At 43.2% G+C, this 21,082-nt stretch overlaps 1 protein-coding gene across 6 annotated transcripts in view; it reads left to right on the top strand.

The window, feature by feature from the left end:
• The window catches only part of PARP8 (poly(ADP-ribose) polymerase family member 8), a 163,775-nt gene that overhangs the window by 131,648 nt on the left and 11,045 nt on the right, over positions 1-21,082 (top strand). For all 6 annotated transcript variants that reach the window (XM_081881415.1, XM_081881418.1, XM_081881417.1 and 3 more), the window contains 5 exons: positions 9,894-9,986; positions 14,435-14,560; positions 15,717-15,782; positions 17,881-17,948; positions 18,967-19,015. In XM_081881415.1, coding sequence (XP_081737541.1) covers positions 9,894-9,986; positions 14,435-14,560; positions 15,717-15,782; positions 17,881-17,948; positions 18,967-19,015 — 402 coding nt within the window. The remainder of the gene's footprint in view (positions 1-9,893; positions 9,987-14,434; positions 14,561-15,716; positions 15,783-17,880; positions 17,949-18,966; positions 19,016-21,082) is intronic.

Here is a 21,082-nt window from a genome sequence, read left to right as displayed (position 1 = left end):
GGACCGTGACACAGATGTTACAAGTTCAATCCCTGACATCTCCAGGTAAGACAGTGAGAAATCCCTGTCAGAAACCCAGGAAACCCACTGCCAGTCTGTGTAGAGTGACAATACTGAGGTAAAAAGATGGACCTGTGGTCTGACTTGGTATAAGGTAACTTCCAATGTTCCCTTTGGAATCTGTGATATGGACAGATGAATACTAACCTACATTACAGGGCTGTTTTGTGTCTTATTAAGATCACTGGTTTGAAGTCCTTCATATGCTCTATCATCTATCTATCATCTATCTCTATCTACCATCTATCTCTATCTACCATCTATCTATCTTTCTATTCTTAACAAGCCCTTGAGAATCTCAACAGGTTATAGCTGGCAGAACTACACATCAGCTTAATTGCAAAATGCTGACCTTTCTGCAACGACATTTCATTGTTGCCCATTGTGAATGATAGACCATTTAGCAGCTGGTGATCACTGTTTTACATTGCTGGCACAAGCTAGATGTTCTACTGCTTTACCGCTGCCACAGAAGCTCCTGTCTGAATTGCCCTTAAATAAAAAATGAATGGGTCTGGATCAGCACAACTCTCCTGCAATCCCAATTGCTCTGTGGCCACTAATGCAAGAAAAGTTGAAGGAAGGTCACAGTGGAGTTTTAAACTTGCTTTTATCTGTGATAAAAGCACCGTGCTACAAGTTACAGTAGACACGCTTTTAAAAGTGGCTACTTTTATTATGAAGGAATAATACCCCTGAAGCCCCAATCCAGAATATGTTTTAAATCTGGATCAGGACTCCACACTTGTTTCCTATCAATCCTCCCCCCTGCCTCACATTTGCCCTTAGAAGTTATTTATTTATTTATTTATTTATTTATTTATTTATTTATTTATTTCCAGGGCAAATAGCACCAAGTGGAGGGAGATGGGGGTTGGTTTGTTTTTTTGCCAGGAAACAGGTCTGATTCCCTGATCCAGATCAGGCATATGAACTTGACTTGAGGTCCCAACTACTTAAAAATTGCTGCCAGCAAAATGCCATCCTTTGCAATTCAGTCTAATTATTGAAATGCTCAACCTCTAGTGCATGGGTAGGGAAACATAAGACCCGGGGGCCGGATCTGGCCCAATCGCCTTCTCAGTCTGGCCCGCGGACGGTCCGGGAATCAGCGTGTTTTTACATGAGAAGAATGTGTCCTTTTATTTATAATTCATCTCGGGGTTATTTGTGGGGCCTGCCTGGTGTTTTTACATGAGTAGAATGTGTGTTTTTGTTTAAAATAATGCACCTCTGGGTTATTTGTGGGGCATAGGAATTCGTTCATATATATTTTTTTTCCAAAATATAGTCCGGCCCCCCACAAGGTCTGAGGGACAGTGGACCGGTCCCCTGCTGGAAAAGTTTGCTGACCCCTGCTCTAGTGGGAATTTTTCCTTCCTCACTGGACCTCTGCTCTCCCCCCCCCCGCCAATTTTCCCAAATTGTTTCTGTTTCTATTGTGGGAAAACACACTATTCAGCGTATTTGAAATCCAGTGTCTAGAAAGTGTAGTCATTTCAGTCTATGTCTTCTTCCTCAGTCTCCCTCAGAAGGTGGTGGACTCTCTTACATTTGAGGATTTTAAGTGGAGGTTGGATGGACACCTGCCATGGATGCTTTTGTTGAGATTCTTGCATTGTAGGGGACTGGGCTAGATGACCCTCACGGCCCCTTCCAACTTTTATCATTCTTCACTTCTGGCTGGCTTGTGCAAACTTTGCACAGCCTGTCTTGGGATGAGATGCAGGATGGCACCGCAAAGCACGGGAAGGCGAGGGTGCGGGGCAGAGAAGAGCACTGAGGGCTGAGAGACAAGGCTTCTCTTCTGCCCAGCTTTTATTCCTCGCATTTCAGAGAAAGAATCTCACTTTTGCAAAGTTGCATCTAGGCAGCAATTTTCTCTTCTGCTGGGAGAGTTTCCCCCCTCCTCCCCCCTCCGATGCTTTGAAGGCAAAAGGGAAAGGCAAATCCAATGTCAAAACATTTTATCTGAATTTGTAGCCTCCAGCTCTTATGCACTTGGGCTGTTTTATGGCGCTTCTGGCATAATGATGGGGATGCACTATCAGGATCTGGAAGATTCAAATGTAATTTTCATGCTGTAGTGCAGTGGTGGAAAACTTCAGGGTCGAGGGCCAAATGCAGCTCTCTGGGGCTCCCTGTATGACCCCCAGAAACCTCCCCAGACCACAACCCTCAGTGGCTGCCCTGCTTTGCACTCCAAATATTTTGGCCTGGCTGGAATGTGTCCTTGAACCCTGATAATAACTTGCTTGCTTGGATGGGGGATAGAGAATGGTGTTTTGAGTGTGTGTAGAAACTAGATTCTCAAGCACTTTTTCGAAACTGTGGTGTCATGTTGAGACAGGGTTGGACTAGGACCTGGGAGACCAGGGTTCAGATTGCCTCTCAGCCATGACCTTGGGCCAGTCCCTCCCTGCCCCTCAACCTTGTCTACCTCTCAGGGTTGCTGCAACATGGAGAAAGGGTATGCCACCTCCCAGCTTATTGCAGGAAGAGTGGGATATAAATGTAATAAATAAATACAACAAACTACTTCCCCCTCACCCAAAGACAATGAAGCTGAACTTTCATCATTAAGAAAATGAGTAGTGCCATATATATAAAACATTTCTACACAAAAAAAGAAAAAATAAATGCAATGAAATTTGAAGAAACCTCTTAGTTCTATAGCACAGAGGGCAAACTAAGCTGAGGGGGACAATCCTACTCTTCTTAACTTTGGGCGGTAACTTGAATATAGTTTCCTCTATTAGTCTCATGAAGAAAATGTCCTCATAGCTAAGGAACAGAAAGGGGATTGCCTTCAAGGCTGATACCCACTGCAAAAACTTTCTTAAGCAGAACTCAGGAAACTGTTAATGCTTCCTTTTTCTTTCTTAATGACAGTCGCTATGAGATTACCGTTCCTTTCGCTACACTATTTTTAGATCAATAGTATACTTTGGAGTGCCAGTTATGTCCTAGCCTTATTAGTGTCCTTGTAATCATTCCTCGTCTGAGCTTCATAAAAGCTTTGAGAAATTAACAGGATAAATTGGATCACTTCCTCCGATAGGATTGGAACTTTGTGTGTCTGTGTTTAATGGAAAGAGAATCAGAAGGCTATAAATTAGCACAAACAGCATGCCTTTGTGGCCAGGATATCTTGCCCTCCTGCTGTCCAGCATATCATTGAACGAATGTCACATCACTGCCAATGTTTCACATGCGAAAACAGAGACACGCTTGGAGCACCTGTTCATAACAAGGATCATTGCCTTGTTATGAAACTCACCCCCTTTCAGAAATACAGATTGTTGAAGGCTTAGCCTCCTGTATGCTGCATTTGTTTGCTGTGCAATCGCCTGCCCTGCACGGATTGAAAAAGCAAAGCCAGTGTGTGCTATTTTGATTCAAGGTAAATTAGAAAAACCAGCAATTCAAAACAGAACTCAGAAACTTCAGTGTGTGCAATGTAAGAGCCATAATTTGCATATTGTGACCAGGTATTTAACCATTCATCCAGACTAACTCAGCTACCCATCACAATGGAATTCCGTATAAGCGAGTGGTCACTCTGTATGGTTTCCATGAGACCAGTGGAGGACAGGAATTCTGTCTTAGTTCTGCCCTTTTCTGCCAATCCACTTGGTAGGAAACTCCTGCCCCATTAGCCTGTTACCATGCTAGTTTTTAAAAAATGGCAGACTAGTAATTTCTGTGGGCTTATTTATGAGGCTTCTTTAGTGTTCATGTGGATCAGGGGAACCAATGTGGTGCTCCCCAGATGTTGGGGTGCTCCCATCATGCCTGCCCATGGACTGTGATGGCTGAGACTTGTAGACCACCAACAGCAGGAGGCTGCCATGTTGGCTACTTTGAATGTACATGTATTAACATTGATGGACACTAGGGATAAGACTAGCTGTGGCCTACCAAGAGGCTGATGTTCTAGAGATGTTGGAGAGGGAGCTGAAGTCTGAAGAATGGGACAGCTCTAATGAAAAAATTGAGAAGGCGATTTCCTCAGGTCCCAGAAAGAATGGACACTTGAACAGTTCGATTATGACTCAGGGGTGTCCAAACTTTTTTCAAAGAGGGCCAGATTTGATGAAGTGAACGTGTGTGAAGGCCAACCAGAGTTGTTGACCTTTTTTTAGGATTGAAGTTGAGCTTTCTTTAAGATTGAGCTTTTTTAAAGGATTTTACCCAGGATATAAACTGCCACAGGGGCCAGATTAAACCAACCAGCGGGCTGGATTAGGCCCCCGAAATGGACTTTGGACATGCCTGGATTATGTATATTCAATACTTTCTTGCACAATCTAAGTACTTTCCTCTCTCCATCCCACCTTACAGTATTATGTGGCCAGTGGGGTAATTAACAAAAGAAACTGATGATTGAGTTGTTTACTGGGCTCCATTGTACTGAATGTGCCTCTCTTTCAAACCCACTGTGTTTCTGGCCACAATTCAAAGTACCGGTTTTGACTTGTGGCCTCCCAGATATTGTTGAACTCCAACTTCTATCACCCCCAGCCCCCAAATGCCTGAGACCAAGCATACCTGGAATATTTCCTCCTTCCCAAACAAGCCTTCCCAATTACTGAGGTCATCACTGAGCTAAAGTGGATAAGTATCAGGGAGAAGACCTTCTTTGCAGTGGCACCCCAGTCATGGGACACTATTGAAAGACAGTTGTTTTGTGTCTGCTCCTCTATCTTTTAGGCACCAAGTTAAAACAAAGTTATCCTTTTGAGCTTTTGGGAAGTAATAGTTAGACTTTTCCCCTCGCTGCCTGATTATTGCTGCTGGTTTTGTTACTGTCATGTGGCACGTGGGTGTTTAGATTAATTGCCCAACACAATGTAGCTTTTATCTGGCGTTGTATTTTGGATTGCATTGCATGTTCGTGATGAATGACTGAGACTGTGAGAAAACCACCTAGAAGCATTCGCAGTGCAATGTAGTATAGAAAAAACAAAGTAGCTGGCCTCATTTACTGTGTTTGCGGGAACAGAAAAGTTTCACATTGACCTGTTTGGGTTCAGATCATCCATTGCATTCCTGAAATGGAGCTGATTGTACTTGTGAGCTGCCCATGTGTTCATAAAATGGTATACACAAAAAATGATTTATACCTAACATTAAAAATACATATCAAATTGGTACATATTACTTGGGAGAGAGCACTTTAGCCTCATAGATCTAAACCAGCCACCCCCAACCTGGTGTTTTGGGCAGCAATCCCTTCATCCCTGACTACTAGGCATGCTGGCTGGGGCTTATGGGAGTTGTAGTCTAGTGGGTGGCACTGTGGTCTAAGCCACAGAGCATAGGGCTTGCCAATCAGAAGGTCAGCGGTTTGAATCCCTGCTACGGGGTGAGCTCCCGTTGCTTGGTCCCTGCTCCTGCCAACCTAACAGTTCAAAAGCACGTCAAAGTGCAAGTAGATAAATAGGTACCGCTCCGGCAAGAAGGTAAACGGCGTTTCCATGCACTGCTCTGGTTCGCCAGAAGCAGCTTAGTCATGCTGGCCACATGACCTGGAAGCTGTATGCCGGCTCCCTTGGCCAATAAAGCGAGATGAGCGCCGCAACCCCAGAGTCGGTCACGACTGGACCTAATGGTCAGGGGTCCCTTTACTTTAGTCTAGAAATACCTGGAGTGTACATCCAAGCAATACTATAAGAATATCAATAAATAAACAGCTCAGGGTCACGTAAAACAAGATTTACAGGAATATTTTCAGACAAAAGCAGCCTGAAATAAATAAGTTTTGAGGGCCCCATTTTAAAAGCTGACCTTCAGTGGCCTAGCAGAAATGTTGCAGGAAAAGCATTCCATAACAATGAGGCCATTATCAAGAAGGCCCTGGCCGATCTTACTGCTGGCATTGGGGGAATTCAGGGTGATTGCAAAGAATAACTCCCCCTTGCAATCTCCCTGCATTTGCATGGTTTGCCTCTTTTAGCTCCTACATATTGACGTTGAGACCAGGGACAGAGAACCCAAATGGATCCCAGAGTGTGTTTAAAATAATAAATTATCCACTGCCTCCATCAGTGCAACACCAGTGGGCCATTTCCAACCTGCCAAATGCCACTCTTTAACCTGCCTATATATGAAACTGCTGTGTACTAAATCAGCCCATCTAGCCCAGGTCTATTTACATTGAATGTCTAGGGTCTAATGCAGTATGTTAGCTGTCACCAGCTGCTACCTGACCTTTTAACTGGAAATGCCTGGGATCAACTCTGGTATCTTGTGTTCAAAGCAGATGCAAATTTGGGCTCCTGCATCTTGAATCCAGTATGGCCACTTACACACCACCCAAAAACGAATTACCAAAAAACAGAATATTTGCATATTTATAGATGCAAATCTGGAATTAATTGCTAGAATATAAAGAGATGCAATCTTACGCTACAACCAGGTAACCTGTCTGCCTGCTCAGTCTCCTTCCCAGCCTGCGCCCCTGCTCAGCCTACTGTTAACTGTGGATGGACAGCCCTTCAATAAAGGGCTTCTCCCCAAACGAGGATCATCCTCTTTAAAGCCAGACACATGTCCACTTTGTGAGTTGTGTAAAAGAGATTTTTAGCAGGTGTAGCTTTCCTTAGCTGCATCTCCCTTAGCTATGGCCTTTCCCTTAAATGTTGGGCTAGTCCTACCACCATTCTGTCTCCCAGGGTTGTTAGCCATCCATGTTTAGGGGACAATCCCTCAAGGCCGGGGCAGGCCCACCCATGAGACAAGGCAGGGAGACCACCTCAGGCAGCAGGATTCACAGGGTCGGCAGATCTGTCCATCAAGGAGCACATTGCCTGCTGCTGCTACTGCTGCTGCAATGGCACTCATTGGAAGCCAGGTCTGCTGCCTCCTTAGCATCCCCTGTCATAGTTTTGCTCCATAATGATCTAGAGCAGTGACGGAGGAAGGGGGTGCAGGGGCTGTGGGTCGACCTGGGTGTCATCACTGAGGGGGGTGACAAAATGACAAAACTATGAGTTTTTATGAATACTAATAATAGTAATTTGGGCTCACAGAATTTTTTAGTTCAGTCAACAAACGTAACAAAACATGGCTGGTACTGGGCGCCACACTGTGGGGCCTGGCACATACCATGGGGCCTGCAGTGTGCCCGAGCCATGCGTCTCTCTTGGGAGTGATGTGGTGGCTTGGGTGCCTGCAGGCTCTGCGCTGCCTAAAATGGCAGCATGGACTTGTGTCTGCCCTCCGCCTCTCCCTCTGCCACCCTACAGCTGAAGGGGAGGAGGCAGAGAGGTTCCACGCAGTGCGCCCAGCACCCATGGGTGGCTCGCCCCACTCCTGGCCACTGGCCACTGGCCACTGGCCACGCAGCACCCGGCACTCGAGTGGCTAGCTACGCCGCTGACACTTAGCACTTAAACATACTTAGTTCCCACACAGGAACTAAGTAGAGAGAACCAACAAGGAAAGAGAGACAGTAAGGGCTCCTTCTGCCCTGTTCTTATAGTCCAGAGCATGACCTTGAGAGAGAAAGATAACAAGACCAGTTTGAACAAGCTTAACTTAGCTTTTCTGAAGGAATAACCCAAACATCAGGAACCTTCAGTTTGTTTCCAGGCAGAATGGAAACTTACTTGTCAGCTAGAAACTTCCAGCTTGCACCAGCTTGTATCACACAGAGAAGTTTCCAGAAACTTCTTAAACTGAATAGGAAAGATTTCTACACATTAAACCAATATTTTCTGTACCACCTCCATGCCGCCTCTACAGCGGTATCTTGGGGATCAAGAGGCACTGCTTGTCTCCCCCCCCCCCCCCGTTCCCAATGTAGATCTTCACTCACCCTTTCTTCCCTGGTGGAAGCACCGTTTTGTCGGTGGGCTATCGCTCCCATCATTCCTTCGCATGGAGCATGACATTGCAGCTTGCCTCAGGTGCCAAAATATCTTGGCCCAGCCCTGCCCAAGGTGATAATTTCAGAACTGGACCCACTGAAGCACATGGGCCAAATGCAGAGTAACTGATTGTATGCCCGAGGCTCCTAAATAAAGTGTGCGCACGGAGCACTGCTGGAGGTAATAAACACACTTCTTCTTCTGTTACTAGAGTGCCATGCTACAGTGAATTGGATGGTGTTCAGCTTCATCTGCTGCCTAATTCAATGTAGCACGGCAGATGAGATAAATCAAATGACTGATGCCGTATAGGACTTGAAAGATGATGGCTTTTCTAAAGCAATCTCTGTGAAAATATTTCAGTGTTGTAGTCATCGTGCAGTCATTGAGGTAAAGAGAGACAGAGAGGAGGGGGAAAGTTCCTGCAAACAAAATGGCTTAGATGCTCTCAAAATGCAAGGGGAATCTGTTGGTGCGGACATCTGTGCAGCCAGGGATGCAGTTTTTAAAATTTATTTTTCTTAGAGCAAATCCCTTCTATAGTTTTATATTTATTTCTTCCAACACTTGGCACACATTCTTGTTTGGTTTTCATTTCTGCCGAGAGTGACCCCCAGATCAGAGTTAGATGGATTTGTCAGTTATCCTGACGGCAGCCAAAGGCATAAATGCATTGGCAGGATAAGCCATGGAGTGTTTTCCGTCTCCAGAGCATAAAGAGTTTTACAAGTAGCTGAGAAGTTGAACAGGAAACTTGGAAGTGCCTCTACTTTAATCAAGGTTCTGCCAATGAAGGAAACCAGCAGAAATAATTATCTATATTGCCAGGAAGGCTCAGAAAATGCAGCCTGTGGTGAAATGGGATTCCGAATGCACAGGCATTACTTTTTATGGAATGGCACGGAAAGTGAAACTAGAATGGAGCACTGAAGCACAAGTTCTTTGTTAGGGCAGATCCACCCCACACATAAGCACATTCAACACACATTTAAAGCACATGCCTTCTCGCAAAGCATCCTGAGAACTGTAGTTTTTCAAGCATGCTGGGAATTGTAGCTATGATGTGACTCTGCTCTTAGTGATTTTCTTAGGGTTGGTGCATAGATGCTTTTGGACAAAAAAGTGTCAGTTACAGTTAACCTACTGCAGTCTCTGGCATTCATTAAACACTGTTTCCTTACTATGGGCATCAGCTAGGAGCTACCATTTCCCAAGGATCAGAGGCCCAGGTCACTGCTGCAATGACGTTTATTCTATGGTTCTGTGCTCATTGGTGGGAGAATGTGGAAGGAAAGTTGTTCGCCTCTGTGTGGAGTGAGAGCCCATGATAATAGTGGTCATAAGGCCCCTCTAGGTGAGAGTCAGTCTGGCAGTGTCTGCAGTATTCCAGGTGAGAGAGGCAGAGTTTTTACCTTGGATCTGAATTATTGGAAATAGCAGCGTCGGGGGCCTATGGATGTTTTGTAGAACTACATTTTATTTTTGTGTTAGGCTTTAGTCTCTCTCCTGTTTAGTTTTGAGCTGTTAAATTAGTTTGAGTTATTTGCATTGCTTCATACAAACCTGTATGGATTGATGGGGTTGTATTTCTGTATTTGATATTACTGTTCTTTATAATTGTCAATTGTTTGTCGTATATATTTCTTGAATTGTTACACCTAATGGTTCACCTGACATGTTGTGAGCTTCTTGGGGCAGAATTCTGTAGGAAAGTGCCATACAAATGAACACGATGATTGTGGTGATAATGATAATTCTTTTTTTCAAAGACTACAGAGACAAACTGTTGTTGTTGTTGTTGTTTCATAGCCTGCCTTTTAACGCAACAAGGACATATAACTGTATGTACTCCATGAAGCCCTTGCAGTATACAAGCCTTCATAAGGCTGGGCATTTCCCTAAATTTTCATGAATGCAACTCATGCAGATTCTCTCTCTCTTTTTCCACCCCGATCTTAGCCTACCGTGTGTGAACGGGAGCTGTGTGTATTTGCTTTCCAAACTCTCGGTGTGATGAATGAAGCAGCAGATGAAATCGCAACAGGGGCTCAGGTAAAGTGAAACAAATACACGATCATGAATGATGTTTGCATTGCCAGCTCAATTATTATTAAGCATCTTCCCATCTTCCCATGTCATTTTGCTACATTTTATTCCCCCCCTGTTGCATCCAAAGCACTGAGGACTAATGGTGCTATGATTTTACTGAGCATCTGGTATTTTCAGAAGTGCTCGAATTTCACCCTACAGCAAATGAAAACTTGAGTTAAAAGTTCAAGCTTTCATTTTATTCTTTTGAAACTCTGCCTGCACTTGGAGTATAAGAAATCTCACACTAAACGCAGTGTTATTTAGAGCTGAGCCAAAATATCACAGATGACGTTTTTCAGAGAAAACGGCTGAGACTTTTCTTTTTCTCAACCCTTCTAGGAAAATATCACTTTATCCAAAACCCTCCAGGGAATGAAGAGTATCTTCCAAGCTGGTTCTCCTAACCCCCAACGCCCACCCCAATTTATCTTCACAACAGCACTAAGAGAGAGGTTAGACAGAGAAGTTACCCAATTAACTTCATGGCTGAGTAGAGAGATGAAGGAATTTCGATTCCAAAGTCTTCACAGTGACATGTCTAATTTTGCACAAATTTTTGTGGAATGGGAACTATTGCCTATAGGCTCCCCTTGGAGCACTCTGGGTACAGCAGGGGTTGTCAGCCTTTTGGGAACTGGGGGCTCCACACATACAGCCCAACCTGTGCCCACAGACTCTGTGTTAGAGTGAAAGAAGCCCAGACTATTGGTTGCTGGATAGCTCAGTCAGTAGAGCATGAGACTCTTAATATCAGGGTTGTGGGTTCAAGCCCCATGTTGGGCAAAAGTTTCCTGCATTACAGGACTAGATGGACTAGATGAGCCTTGTGGTCCCTTCCTACTCTGCAGTTCTGTGATTTTATGGTGGTGTAGTATCAAAGACCAAGAATTCCTGCCTGAGTGATAGCCCTTTCCTAGAAGATGGGAAGCCTACAGTATTACTCTTTTCCAAATTCCCAAGTCTAATCAAAGCCATCGCTTCTGACTCTATAAAGAAGGCGCATTGCCAAGACAATTAATAGCAGGGGTAGTTTTCCTTATTTTAGCCTTTTATTATATATTTTTAAAAATATTGTATGTTAATAAAACAGGATAGAACTTTGGATATTCAGAATATATTAAAAAATAAATTTAAGGAACCACAGAAAGAGGGGGAAGGAAGTCAAGTTTTGAAATGTTAAAATGATTGTAAAATTAGTGAAATGTATAACCCTTGTGGAAGACAGAAGTGCCTGGCGTGCTCTGGTCCATGGGGTCACAAAGAGTGGGACACGACTAAACGACTAAACAACAACAACAATAACCCTGAAAAGCATAAATAATTTTAAAAACACAACAAAACAAAACAGGACAGCACAAAAGGTCAAAAGTAAGAATGGAACAAAAATTTCATTCATTCATTGATTATTTCCCTTCTCCCAGCATCTTAATACTAAAGCAGGTACACAAGCAGATAAACAGAGCCCTGGCACAGATGAGTCTTGCTTCCCCAATCTCAAATCTTAAACCATTCTCTCTCTCTTCCTGTGCTAAGACCTTGGTTACTTGGTTACTATCTCAGTCTGGAATTCCAGCAGGCTAGCAAGGACAGCTGAGCTGCTAGTTTCCACAGCAGACACCCAGATAAACACAGAGACTTGGTAGTCTCCAAAATGTCTCCCTGAGATTCGCTCTGTTCACTTGTTCATAAATGTGCACCAAGATGTTCTTTTCTCTGGCTCTCTTTGGAGACTTTGATTCTCTGTTAAATGGCTAAAAAAGAGGTGAGCAGTCAACTGGGCCATTGGGTCTGTCACAATAGTGGTCACCACGTTAGATAACAACGTAAGAAGACCCCCACATTGGACCAAAGATCCATCCAGTCTGGCATTGTTCTCGTGGTGGTGAACCAAATGCTCACAAGAAGACTACAAGCAGGAGCTGAGTACAACAGTGCTCTCCCCACTTGTGATTCCCAACAGCTTGTAAACTAGTTTTAGAATTTCAGTGGGTCAAGTCACCTTAAAGTACCATCTGTCTACATTTGCCTGAAGCAGGTATGGGAAATATCTGGTCCTCCAGATGTTGCTGAACTGCAACTCACATCAGCCCCAGTAAGCATGGCCAGTGGTCAGGGATGATGGGAACTGGAATTCATCACCATCTGGAGGGCCAAAGGACAATAGGTACCCAGTGGTTCTTTGACTAAGCTGGTATTTGAATCCATAAGGTAAAGGTAAAGGGACCCCTGACCATTAGGTCCAGTCGTGACCGACTCTGGGGTTGCAACGCTCATCTTGCTTTATTGGCCGAGGGAGCCGGCGTACAGCTTCCGGGTCATGTGGCCAGCATGATAAAGCCGCTTCTGGCGAACCAGAGCAGTGCACGGAAACGCCGTTTACCTTCCCGCCGGAGCGGTTCCTATTTATCTACTTGCACTTTGACGTGCTTTCGAACTGCTAGGTTGGCAGGAGCAGGGACCGAGCAACGGGAGCTCATTGAGGGGATTTGAACCCCCGACCTTCTGATCGGCAAGTCCTAGGCTCTGTGGTTTAACCCACAGTGCCACCTGCGTCCCTCCATATTTATTGGCAATTCATTTATTGAATCCATATTTATTGGCAATTCATGCATTTAGTCTTCCTGCTGGGCAGCACTGGTGTGCTGGTTCACTGGCAACTAGACAGTGGCAATCATTCCAAGTGTGCAAAGGAGGATGGGGAATGCAGCTTTGATCTGCCTCCTCTTCCTGGTGTTTTTCCTTTTTTATTTCACTTATTGGAAGGATCATTATTTTTTTATTTCCCTCCAGAGATCTGAACATAAAGGTTTTAGAACTGGCATGAGTCAGAGTCTGTCTGGGGTTGTGGGTGGAACCAGAGGGAAGTGTTAATCAAAATCCATCTTCTTTTTTAAATGGGTTCAGTGAGTGAACTATTTTAAATCTAAGATAGAAAGAGGGAGGGACTCTGAACAAAATCATTCATTTCTTTCCGTGCCATGTCAGAATAATAATATATGTGCAACTTAGAATTTCAGGATATTTGGCCGGTGATTTTTCTATCTTACAATTAGTTGAAATCAATCTTAATATCACATGGTCAAATCATTTATTTATTTTAAAGTCCTCCTTTCTTTCTTCAGAAATGGTCTCCTTTTAGAGTGCCATTATTTTTGCTAACTAATTTATCCAAGTAAGTTTACAGCTACATTTTGAGGAATCATTCTTTCCATGTGTTATGAAAGATAAGATTCTCAGCTCAGGACTTTATCACTAGCTGAGAGTGATATTTTGGAAGTAAGCAAGTGAATGCCCAGCACAGACAACTGTATAAATGCAGAGGGCTTTGTTCATGTGATCAGGAACTGTGCCACCAACTGTTTTTCTGATCCTGTTGAATGAGACCTCTGTGATGGCACCATCCAGTCACTAAGTGAATGAGTGTATCAGGAAGTATGAACTTGCTGCCCTATGCTTATTGGTTGAGTGAGCGATCTGAATCCCTGAATGGGGTTTCTACCTGAGGAACGTGGTGAGGAGCCAGCTCAGAACTAGCAGCTTTATATAATCGGGTGAAACCCAATTGGCCCCTTATGTCACTGGCCTACTGAGTTGATAGCTGCAGTATTACTTCCTAGCCATCTTCAGTGGTGGCTGTGCATCATGACATAGCCTCCCCTCAGTCACATTATCTACCGTATTTTTTACTCTATAGGACACACTTTTTCCCTTCTAAAAAGTAAGGGAAAATGTGTGCGCGTCTTATGGAGCAAATGCAGGCTGCGCGGCTAAGCCCAAAGCCAGAACAGGGAGACGAAGCGCTGCGCAGCGCTCCTTCTCGCTATTCTAGCTTGGGGATGACTGTGCAAAGCCTCCGCAGGGCAGCGGGGTGAAGGCACCCCGCTGCCCTGCGGAGGCTTCAAAGGGTGTCCCTGAAGCCAGAACAGCAAGAGGCTATCCCAGAAGCCAGATCCCTCTTGCTGTTCTGGCTTCTGGGGTTCAGAATTTTTTCTTCTTGTTTCCTCCCCTCCCCCCAAACTAGGTGCATCTTATCCTCCAGTGCGTCCTATAGAGCAAAAAATACGGTATTTCCCATGCCGCAGCCCTACTATCCTAAAGTGTTTTTGCCTGTCTGGAATGTATCCTTGAACTCTGATAATGCTGCTTGCTTACTTCATTGGAAGAAAGAGAGGGGTGTGTGAGACTGTGTGCAAAGCTAGTCTATTGTATATATTTACATTCTTTGCTCTGCTCCCGTTCCCCTCTGGTCATGCTCACCACTGGAGTATGGCCTCCTGAAGTTGCCCAGTAGAGAATGTATCCCTCAGGCTGAAAAAGGATGAATCAGCCATGGGGAAAAGTGCCAAAGATATTATTTCTCGCAAAAAGAGAGAAAGAGAGACTGTGCATGTTTCCATTTTTATCTCCAGGTTGTAGACTTGTTGGTCTCCATGTGCCGCTCTGCATTGGAATCACCCAGGAAAGTTGTCATTTTTGAGCCATATCCTTCTGTAGTTGATCCTAATGACTCTCAGATGCTGGCCTTTAATCCCAGGGTAAGTACATTCTACATTTTATGGTTTTTGAGTCTAATGTGTTTTGAATGTGAATCCTTCTTCAGAGGCATGATGCAATATTAAGAAAAGGTATAAGGTAAAGGTAAAGGAACCCCTGACCATTGGGTCCAGTCGTGACCGACTCTGGAGTTGCAGCGCTCATCTCACTTTATTGGCCAAGGGAGCCGGCGTACAGCTTCCGGGTCATGTGGCCAGCATGACTTAGCCTCTTCTGGCGAACCAGAGCAGCACATCGAAACGCCATTTACCTTCCCTCCGGAGCGGTACCTATTTATCTACTTGCACTTTGACGTGCTTTCGAACGGATCACAGTGCTTAAAACAGTGCTGTAGAGCAGTTAGAGAGGGCTGGGGAACCTGTGGTCATTCAGATAATGACAGTTTCTGCCATCTCTTTTCCCTCCATAATATTTTATTAAAGCTTTTACATAATACAATAAGAAACTAAGCTAAATAAAAACAGAGAAAGAAAAAGAACGCACAGAGTCCTCTCTCAAAAATAGCTCTTAAACCTTGCTACCTGCAGAAAGTGGTAGACCCTCCTTTCTTCTCCTGGCTTCTCACCCTGGGAGATATTCACTTCCCAGCCAATCACTCAGGATTCCTCCGCCAACCAACCACCGCCCTCATGTGTGTGTAATCTCTGGACCCCAACATTGGCCCAGGGCAGAGGACACCAAAGAAGACAAAACAAAAGATTTATTTAAACAGATATTCTACCAGTCTGATGCACAGCTACTCAACAAGGCAGTTTACAAGCAGTGAAAATCACAACAGAAAATTATAACATCATCAGTGCTATAAAAACCACAAACTAAAAATAGAATAGAAGGAGCAGCTAATTCAATCAGGCAAATCAGTTATCACACAGTTTTCAACTTAAGTTTTCAATTCTGACAATTTAAAAGCCTCCCAAAATAAAGAAGTCTTCTCAAGCAAAGATCGACCCATCCAAACCTCATTTGCAAATAGGCAGATGTTTATTATAGAACATTATCTGTAATGCATGGTATCTACGTACTATTGTACAAAGATTCCTGCTCTTTGTGAGTACACTGTTAGCTTTTTTTTTAATGCTTTGCATTTAATCCATTCATAATCTATTGTGTTTAATCTATTCATTTGTTTCACTGTAGAAGAAGAATTATGACCGAGTCATGAAAGCACTGGATAGTATTACTTCAATAAGAGAAATGACGCAGGTAAGCATAAAACTCATTTTGTTCCTTAACTGTTGGTAAGGTACATCTGTTTATGAGTTTGCAACATTGTTTGCGCAGTTGTTTTACTAGAGCCATACAAGAAAAGCCTATCAAAGTAATAGACTTTGAAAGTCCAGCAAGCTACAACATAAAATCAATGAACCAGAAGGCAGGCGCATAAAGCTCAAATGGAAATGAGCAAGAGTTACACAAAAGTATTTATTTTCAGCGGAGGCTGCTTAGGAGCAGTAGATTGTTCCCACCATCAATGGAATGGAGCAGTGATCAGTGGCTGCTCACTAATTTTTTATGTGTTTATTTGAATGCAATATGACAGCCAAGCCAAAGACTTCTAAAGGGCCAGAGGTGAGGGGAGACATTGGACTGGTTCATAGCTAGCTTAATTCTCATTGATGCCAATGGATGTGCTCTGAGCATGGCTCCTCTCTGGATCCAACTCTATTGATTTTGTGATAATCTGCTGTGATAATGGCTTTACAACTAAAAGTGTGCTTGCTTAAGTAAAAGGGGAGTGGGCTGGGGGTTGTAGTGTGAATCTTCTCAATACTCCATAGAAGCTAGTTTCTGTTATATTCTTTCAAGTTGTGCTGTAAACCTGACAAAGTGAATGCCTTGCCATACACTTCATTAATCCATGAGTCCATAAGAATTGTACGTTAGGAGGGTACACAAGATTGCTCTGGACAGTTCGGTTCAGGTGTGATGCATGATTTATCATTATTTGCACGAGCAGCAGTGAATTCTCAAGGTCACGTGCTCTCTCCTCCCGTCTCCTCCATCCACATAGCTGTGAAGGGAAGACTGAAGGTATCCTCTTCCAGTTTTAAACTAATCAGGACTTCTTGTGAACATCCAAAGTCAAGTGCAGGGGAAGCTCAGAAAGACTCTTGTTATCTCTGAACTTGTGGGAACTCTTATTTGTTACAAAGCTGGGATCATAAACCAGGGTTGGATCCTGACTTCTCCGAGCAAACAAAACTAACCAGAGTTCTCACTAATTTATATGTAAGACAAACACTGGCCAACCTAAACAGGATGTAAAGGCATCTGATCTCCACACAGTCACACTGGAAGGGAGTGAGGAGCAGCACTTGAATTTGAGGCTAAGTGCTGCTGGTATTGTGGTTTATGATTACATCCAAAAAGAGTAAGTGTAGACATAATCTAGTTGCATAGACAACATTTCAGTTAGAATTCTCCTGTAATAATTCTAGTATTTGATTCTTCCCGTGGTTCTCTTTAAACAATTGTGCATTCTTTCCTGAGCATGCTATCTCTACCGCTGTTTTGCAAGGTTCCACTCATGTATTTTTGTGAAGGATTATGAGTCAGTATGAAGCATAAACAAGTGAGCTGACCTTTACAAAACGGAGGTAAAGATAGTTTGTCATATGAGGATATCATTGTGAATGGATCTCTAGGGAGTCTGGTTTGATGTCTGAGTCTTACAAGCATCTGTAATGCTTTGAAAGTGAAGCCACTATTAAGTGCACATGAATTCTGGTTTCGATGATGAGTCTTGGTGAGCTGCAAGTCAACATGTCTTAGAGTACAAGAAGAATGGTTTCCACACCAAAAAAGATAGCTCTGTCTACACTTGGCACTGAATTGCTTCCTCTGCTAGCAAGCTCAGGTGTTGAGTGCCAACAGAAATGCAGCCAAAGCAAGTCCATGGGGGGAACAGAGGCTAACAATGCTTTAATCAGAGAAATGTCAAGACTTGCAGAAGTACAAAACAAAAAAATCCCTTAAGGTGCATGCAGCCCCCTCTGAAAAATACCCAGCCCAATGAGAACTGAGCATGCTCAGCTGCAGCAGACTATTGAGTGAACGTTGGAAAAGGAAACTGGGGAACTAGGGCTGGCTAACTGGAACCCCGAACAGATTCCCATTAGGAGGTAAGGATAATGGCAAGATTTTGTTGGGCGATTCCATTTTTTGTGCATAAGATGCGGCTATTGGTGAAAGTTCCTGCACCTTTTCCGGTGGGGAGAGTTACCAGAATCCACCCAAGCTTCTGTTGTCTAGCTTTCAGAATGTTCCCTTGGCTATCTGTAACACTGTTATTATTTCCTAGGCACCTTATTTAGAAATAAAGAAGCAGATGGACAAACAAGACCCACTTGCTCATCCTCTTCTGCAGTGGTAAAGATCTCACTTAGATGGCATGCTAGGTGTTTGATGACATGATTCGTTCTTAGCAATCCCATTTGTCATTAATGCAGGGCACAATCCATCACCTCCTGTGAGAGAAGATCTTACCATGTTCAATACAGCCCTTGTTGCAGTGCAGTTTGCCTGACTATTTGGTGAAATGGGAAGTCCATGCATACTTATTTATCCTGCACATTCAGCAGCTCCACTTCATTCATTGAATTTTAAGGTTGCTTTTTAAAGATGGATCTGGGCCATAGAATGGGCATATGGCAAGTAGGCGCAGGCTTCCCATTACTCGAAAGGAGTGCAGTTGTTGGGAAAGTTAAAAGCAACCCCATGGGGATGAATCCTGTCATTCATTTGTGAATGTCAATTGAAAACGAGCCCCAGAAAAATGGGTCGACTATCCAAAATCATTTCACACCTGTAAATTCTCACTTGTTACATACACAAGGAGCCCATGAAATTAAATGCATTTGATACATTAAGACGCTGATTTAACGAATGCGTGGTAAAATCCCCATTTCTGCTTGGCAGACTGATACAAATGGCCAAGCTATCTTGGGGTGAGGGAACCAGACTTTGGGGGCTTTCCATCATCTGTGTGGGCTTTAATAAAATGGAATGAAGGTACCTGCCAGTACTTTTATAGGAAAACCAACCTGATAGTTACCTGTCTTGTTTCATATACAGGGACCTTAAGGGCCACCTCTTCCCATACCTGCCTCCCTGTGCCCTAAGCGTTGAGATAGAGGCCCTTCACTATGCCCTGAATAATGTGAAGGCTCAGCTAATGGAAAGAAGAGAAATGGCCCTCTTTGTGTCAGCGCAGAGGAACACTCTGCCCCTCACTTGACAATACCCTCATCTATTAGTGTTATGCTGTTTAGGCAAGCTTTTCCAAAAACAAACATTTCTTTATATATGATTTTAGTTGTTGCTAGTGATACTTTAGTACTACAACAGTGGGATATCTTTTATATATATAATCTATTGTTATTTTCAGGGTTATTTCAAGTAACAGATCACATATTGTGAAGCTACCTGTTAACAGGGTAAGTGTTGTGTTGGATCTTCTATAATATAAAATTAAAACACTTTGCAGGTGGGCATATTTGTGAATCGATTGCATAGAGATGTAATGACAGAAATGGCCTTATCATACAGGGAAATGGCTGTCCTGAACAGGAAGCAAATTGTTATTTTTATTATATATTTTATTACATTTTACTGCCGGGCAGGAGAAGAGGTGCTTGTGGGATTGTCTTCTTCAGGGGCCAAATAAAGTGACCAGTCTTAGATACTAGGCTGGGGGTTGGAGGAGGGAAAGATAATCATAGAATTGTAGAATTGGAAGGGACCACTTGGGTCATCTAGTCCAACTCCCTGCAATGCAGGAATCTTTTGGCCCAATGTGGGACTCAAACCCATGAACTTGAGATTAAGAGTCTCATGCTTGACTGAGTTGCTGCTCCACCTCAGGCAACCAAATGTCTTGGGCAGGCAATGAATGCTGGCTATGAGACAGCTCATTAACATTCAGCAGCCCATCACCCAGTACAATATACATTGAATGCTTCTGAATCCATTGCATCTGGCTATTGGTTTGCATATTCAACAAGCCCTACTGATTTCAAAGGAATGTCCATGTATGTGCAGTCACAGCTGTTCAGACTAACCTCCGGCCTGTTTGCTAGATGTTCATCCTACTGCTGCTATCAGGGAGCTGACCAGGAGAACAGGGCATTTACTTCCAGTAAACTTGCAAACGATTGTGCTGGAATTGGACAACTTCATATGAAAATAACTAACTAAATAAGCAATTAAAAGACAGTCATTAAAATATTTAGAAGTCATAGTCCAAGGACCATTTAGCACCTGTTCAGTTCCAGCCACTGCAAGTCAATTCTTGAAAGATTGGCAAAATTGGAACATCAGGAAATGTCCAAGTGAGTGAGTTCAAGAATTATAGTTTCCTCCCTGCCTGCTCTCATTATAGGCATGAGTTATATTGCAAAATAATGTTAGAACCTTCCAAGAGCCATTAAAATGAATGCATTTGACTGTGTTTACAACTGCGATCCTATACACCCTTACCTAGAAATAAGTCTCAGTGGACTTAACAGAACTCATTTTTTAGGAGATGTGTGTAGAACTGTTCTGATAAGTCCCATTTATTTCAGCAAGACTTAGCCATGCTTCACTTTTTCTGGGCTGCACTCCTGATAAATAAATCTCAAATAGGCAGTCAGTTGACTTCAGAGGATAGAACAAAATGTAATAGATGAAATGTTCACTTAGGCATGTAGGCTCCAATTTATTTTGATGGGTAATAACTGCATTAAAGCCATCTCTGTGCAGCCCACTGTTAATTAAATGTCTCAGAACAAGCCGTGTTAACTTATATCATCTTATGGATTATTGGCTCTGTCTTTCAATATAAAGTATTCCATCCACCATCTGATAGCACTGGGTGATGACATGATAGGTTGGATGTAGAAATGACAATGGATTTTCGAAAGTGGGGAGAAGAGTTTGAAGTACAAACTTCTCCCACCAAAGTTTGGAAATCTGAGCTCCATTGTGAACAGAGCCCAAACTCCCACCAAGCCAGCCAGCCACTGCTGCTACTTTCTACTGTCTCCCTGTGCCAACTTATTCTTCTAAGTGGTGGAGAAAACCAGATGCAATACCATACATACATTGTAGGACTCATCCTTAAAGCCTAAGTTCTAGTAGGTTCATGAGCATCATTTTCTACTGGAATTTGTTGGACAGAGATCTGGAAGACTCACTCCTTCCCTACAGACCCTGGTATTAAGATCAGGAGAAAGGAATCCTCTTGGTACTCACTGCTCTCAGAATTTGGTGTGTGTTGTGCTTTTGAATTGCTGTTACCTGCCCTTGGACTTCAGGGCGAAGAGTGGCTAAGAAATCATCATCACTATCTTTTTTATTTATTAATATTTTTATTGATTTTTTACAAATAATTTCCAAAAATCGTACTTTCTTATCTTATACAATGTTTTTGACTCCCATCAACTGCATCTGAAGATTTCCCAGTCTTTATCACTTAATCTACATTTCATTATTTTCAGTATTCATTTCATACTCCTTCACTA

This window comes from Podarcis erhardii (assembly GCF_964252035.2).
Source record: "Podarcis erhardii genome assembly, chromosome: 11".
NCBI lineage: Eukaryota > Metazoa > Chordata > Lepidosauria > Squamata > Lacertidae > Podarcis > Podarcis erhardii.
Note: the sequence above shows the minus strand (reverse complement) of the source record. Positions and strands in the feature narration are given on the sequence as shown.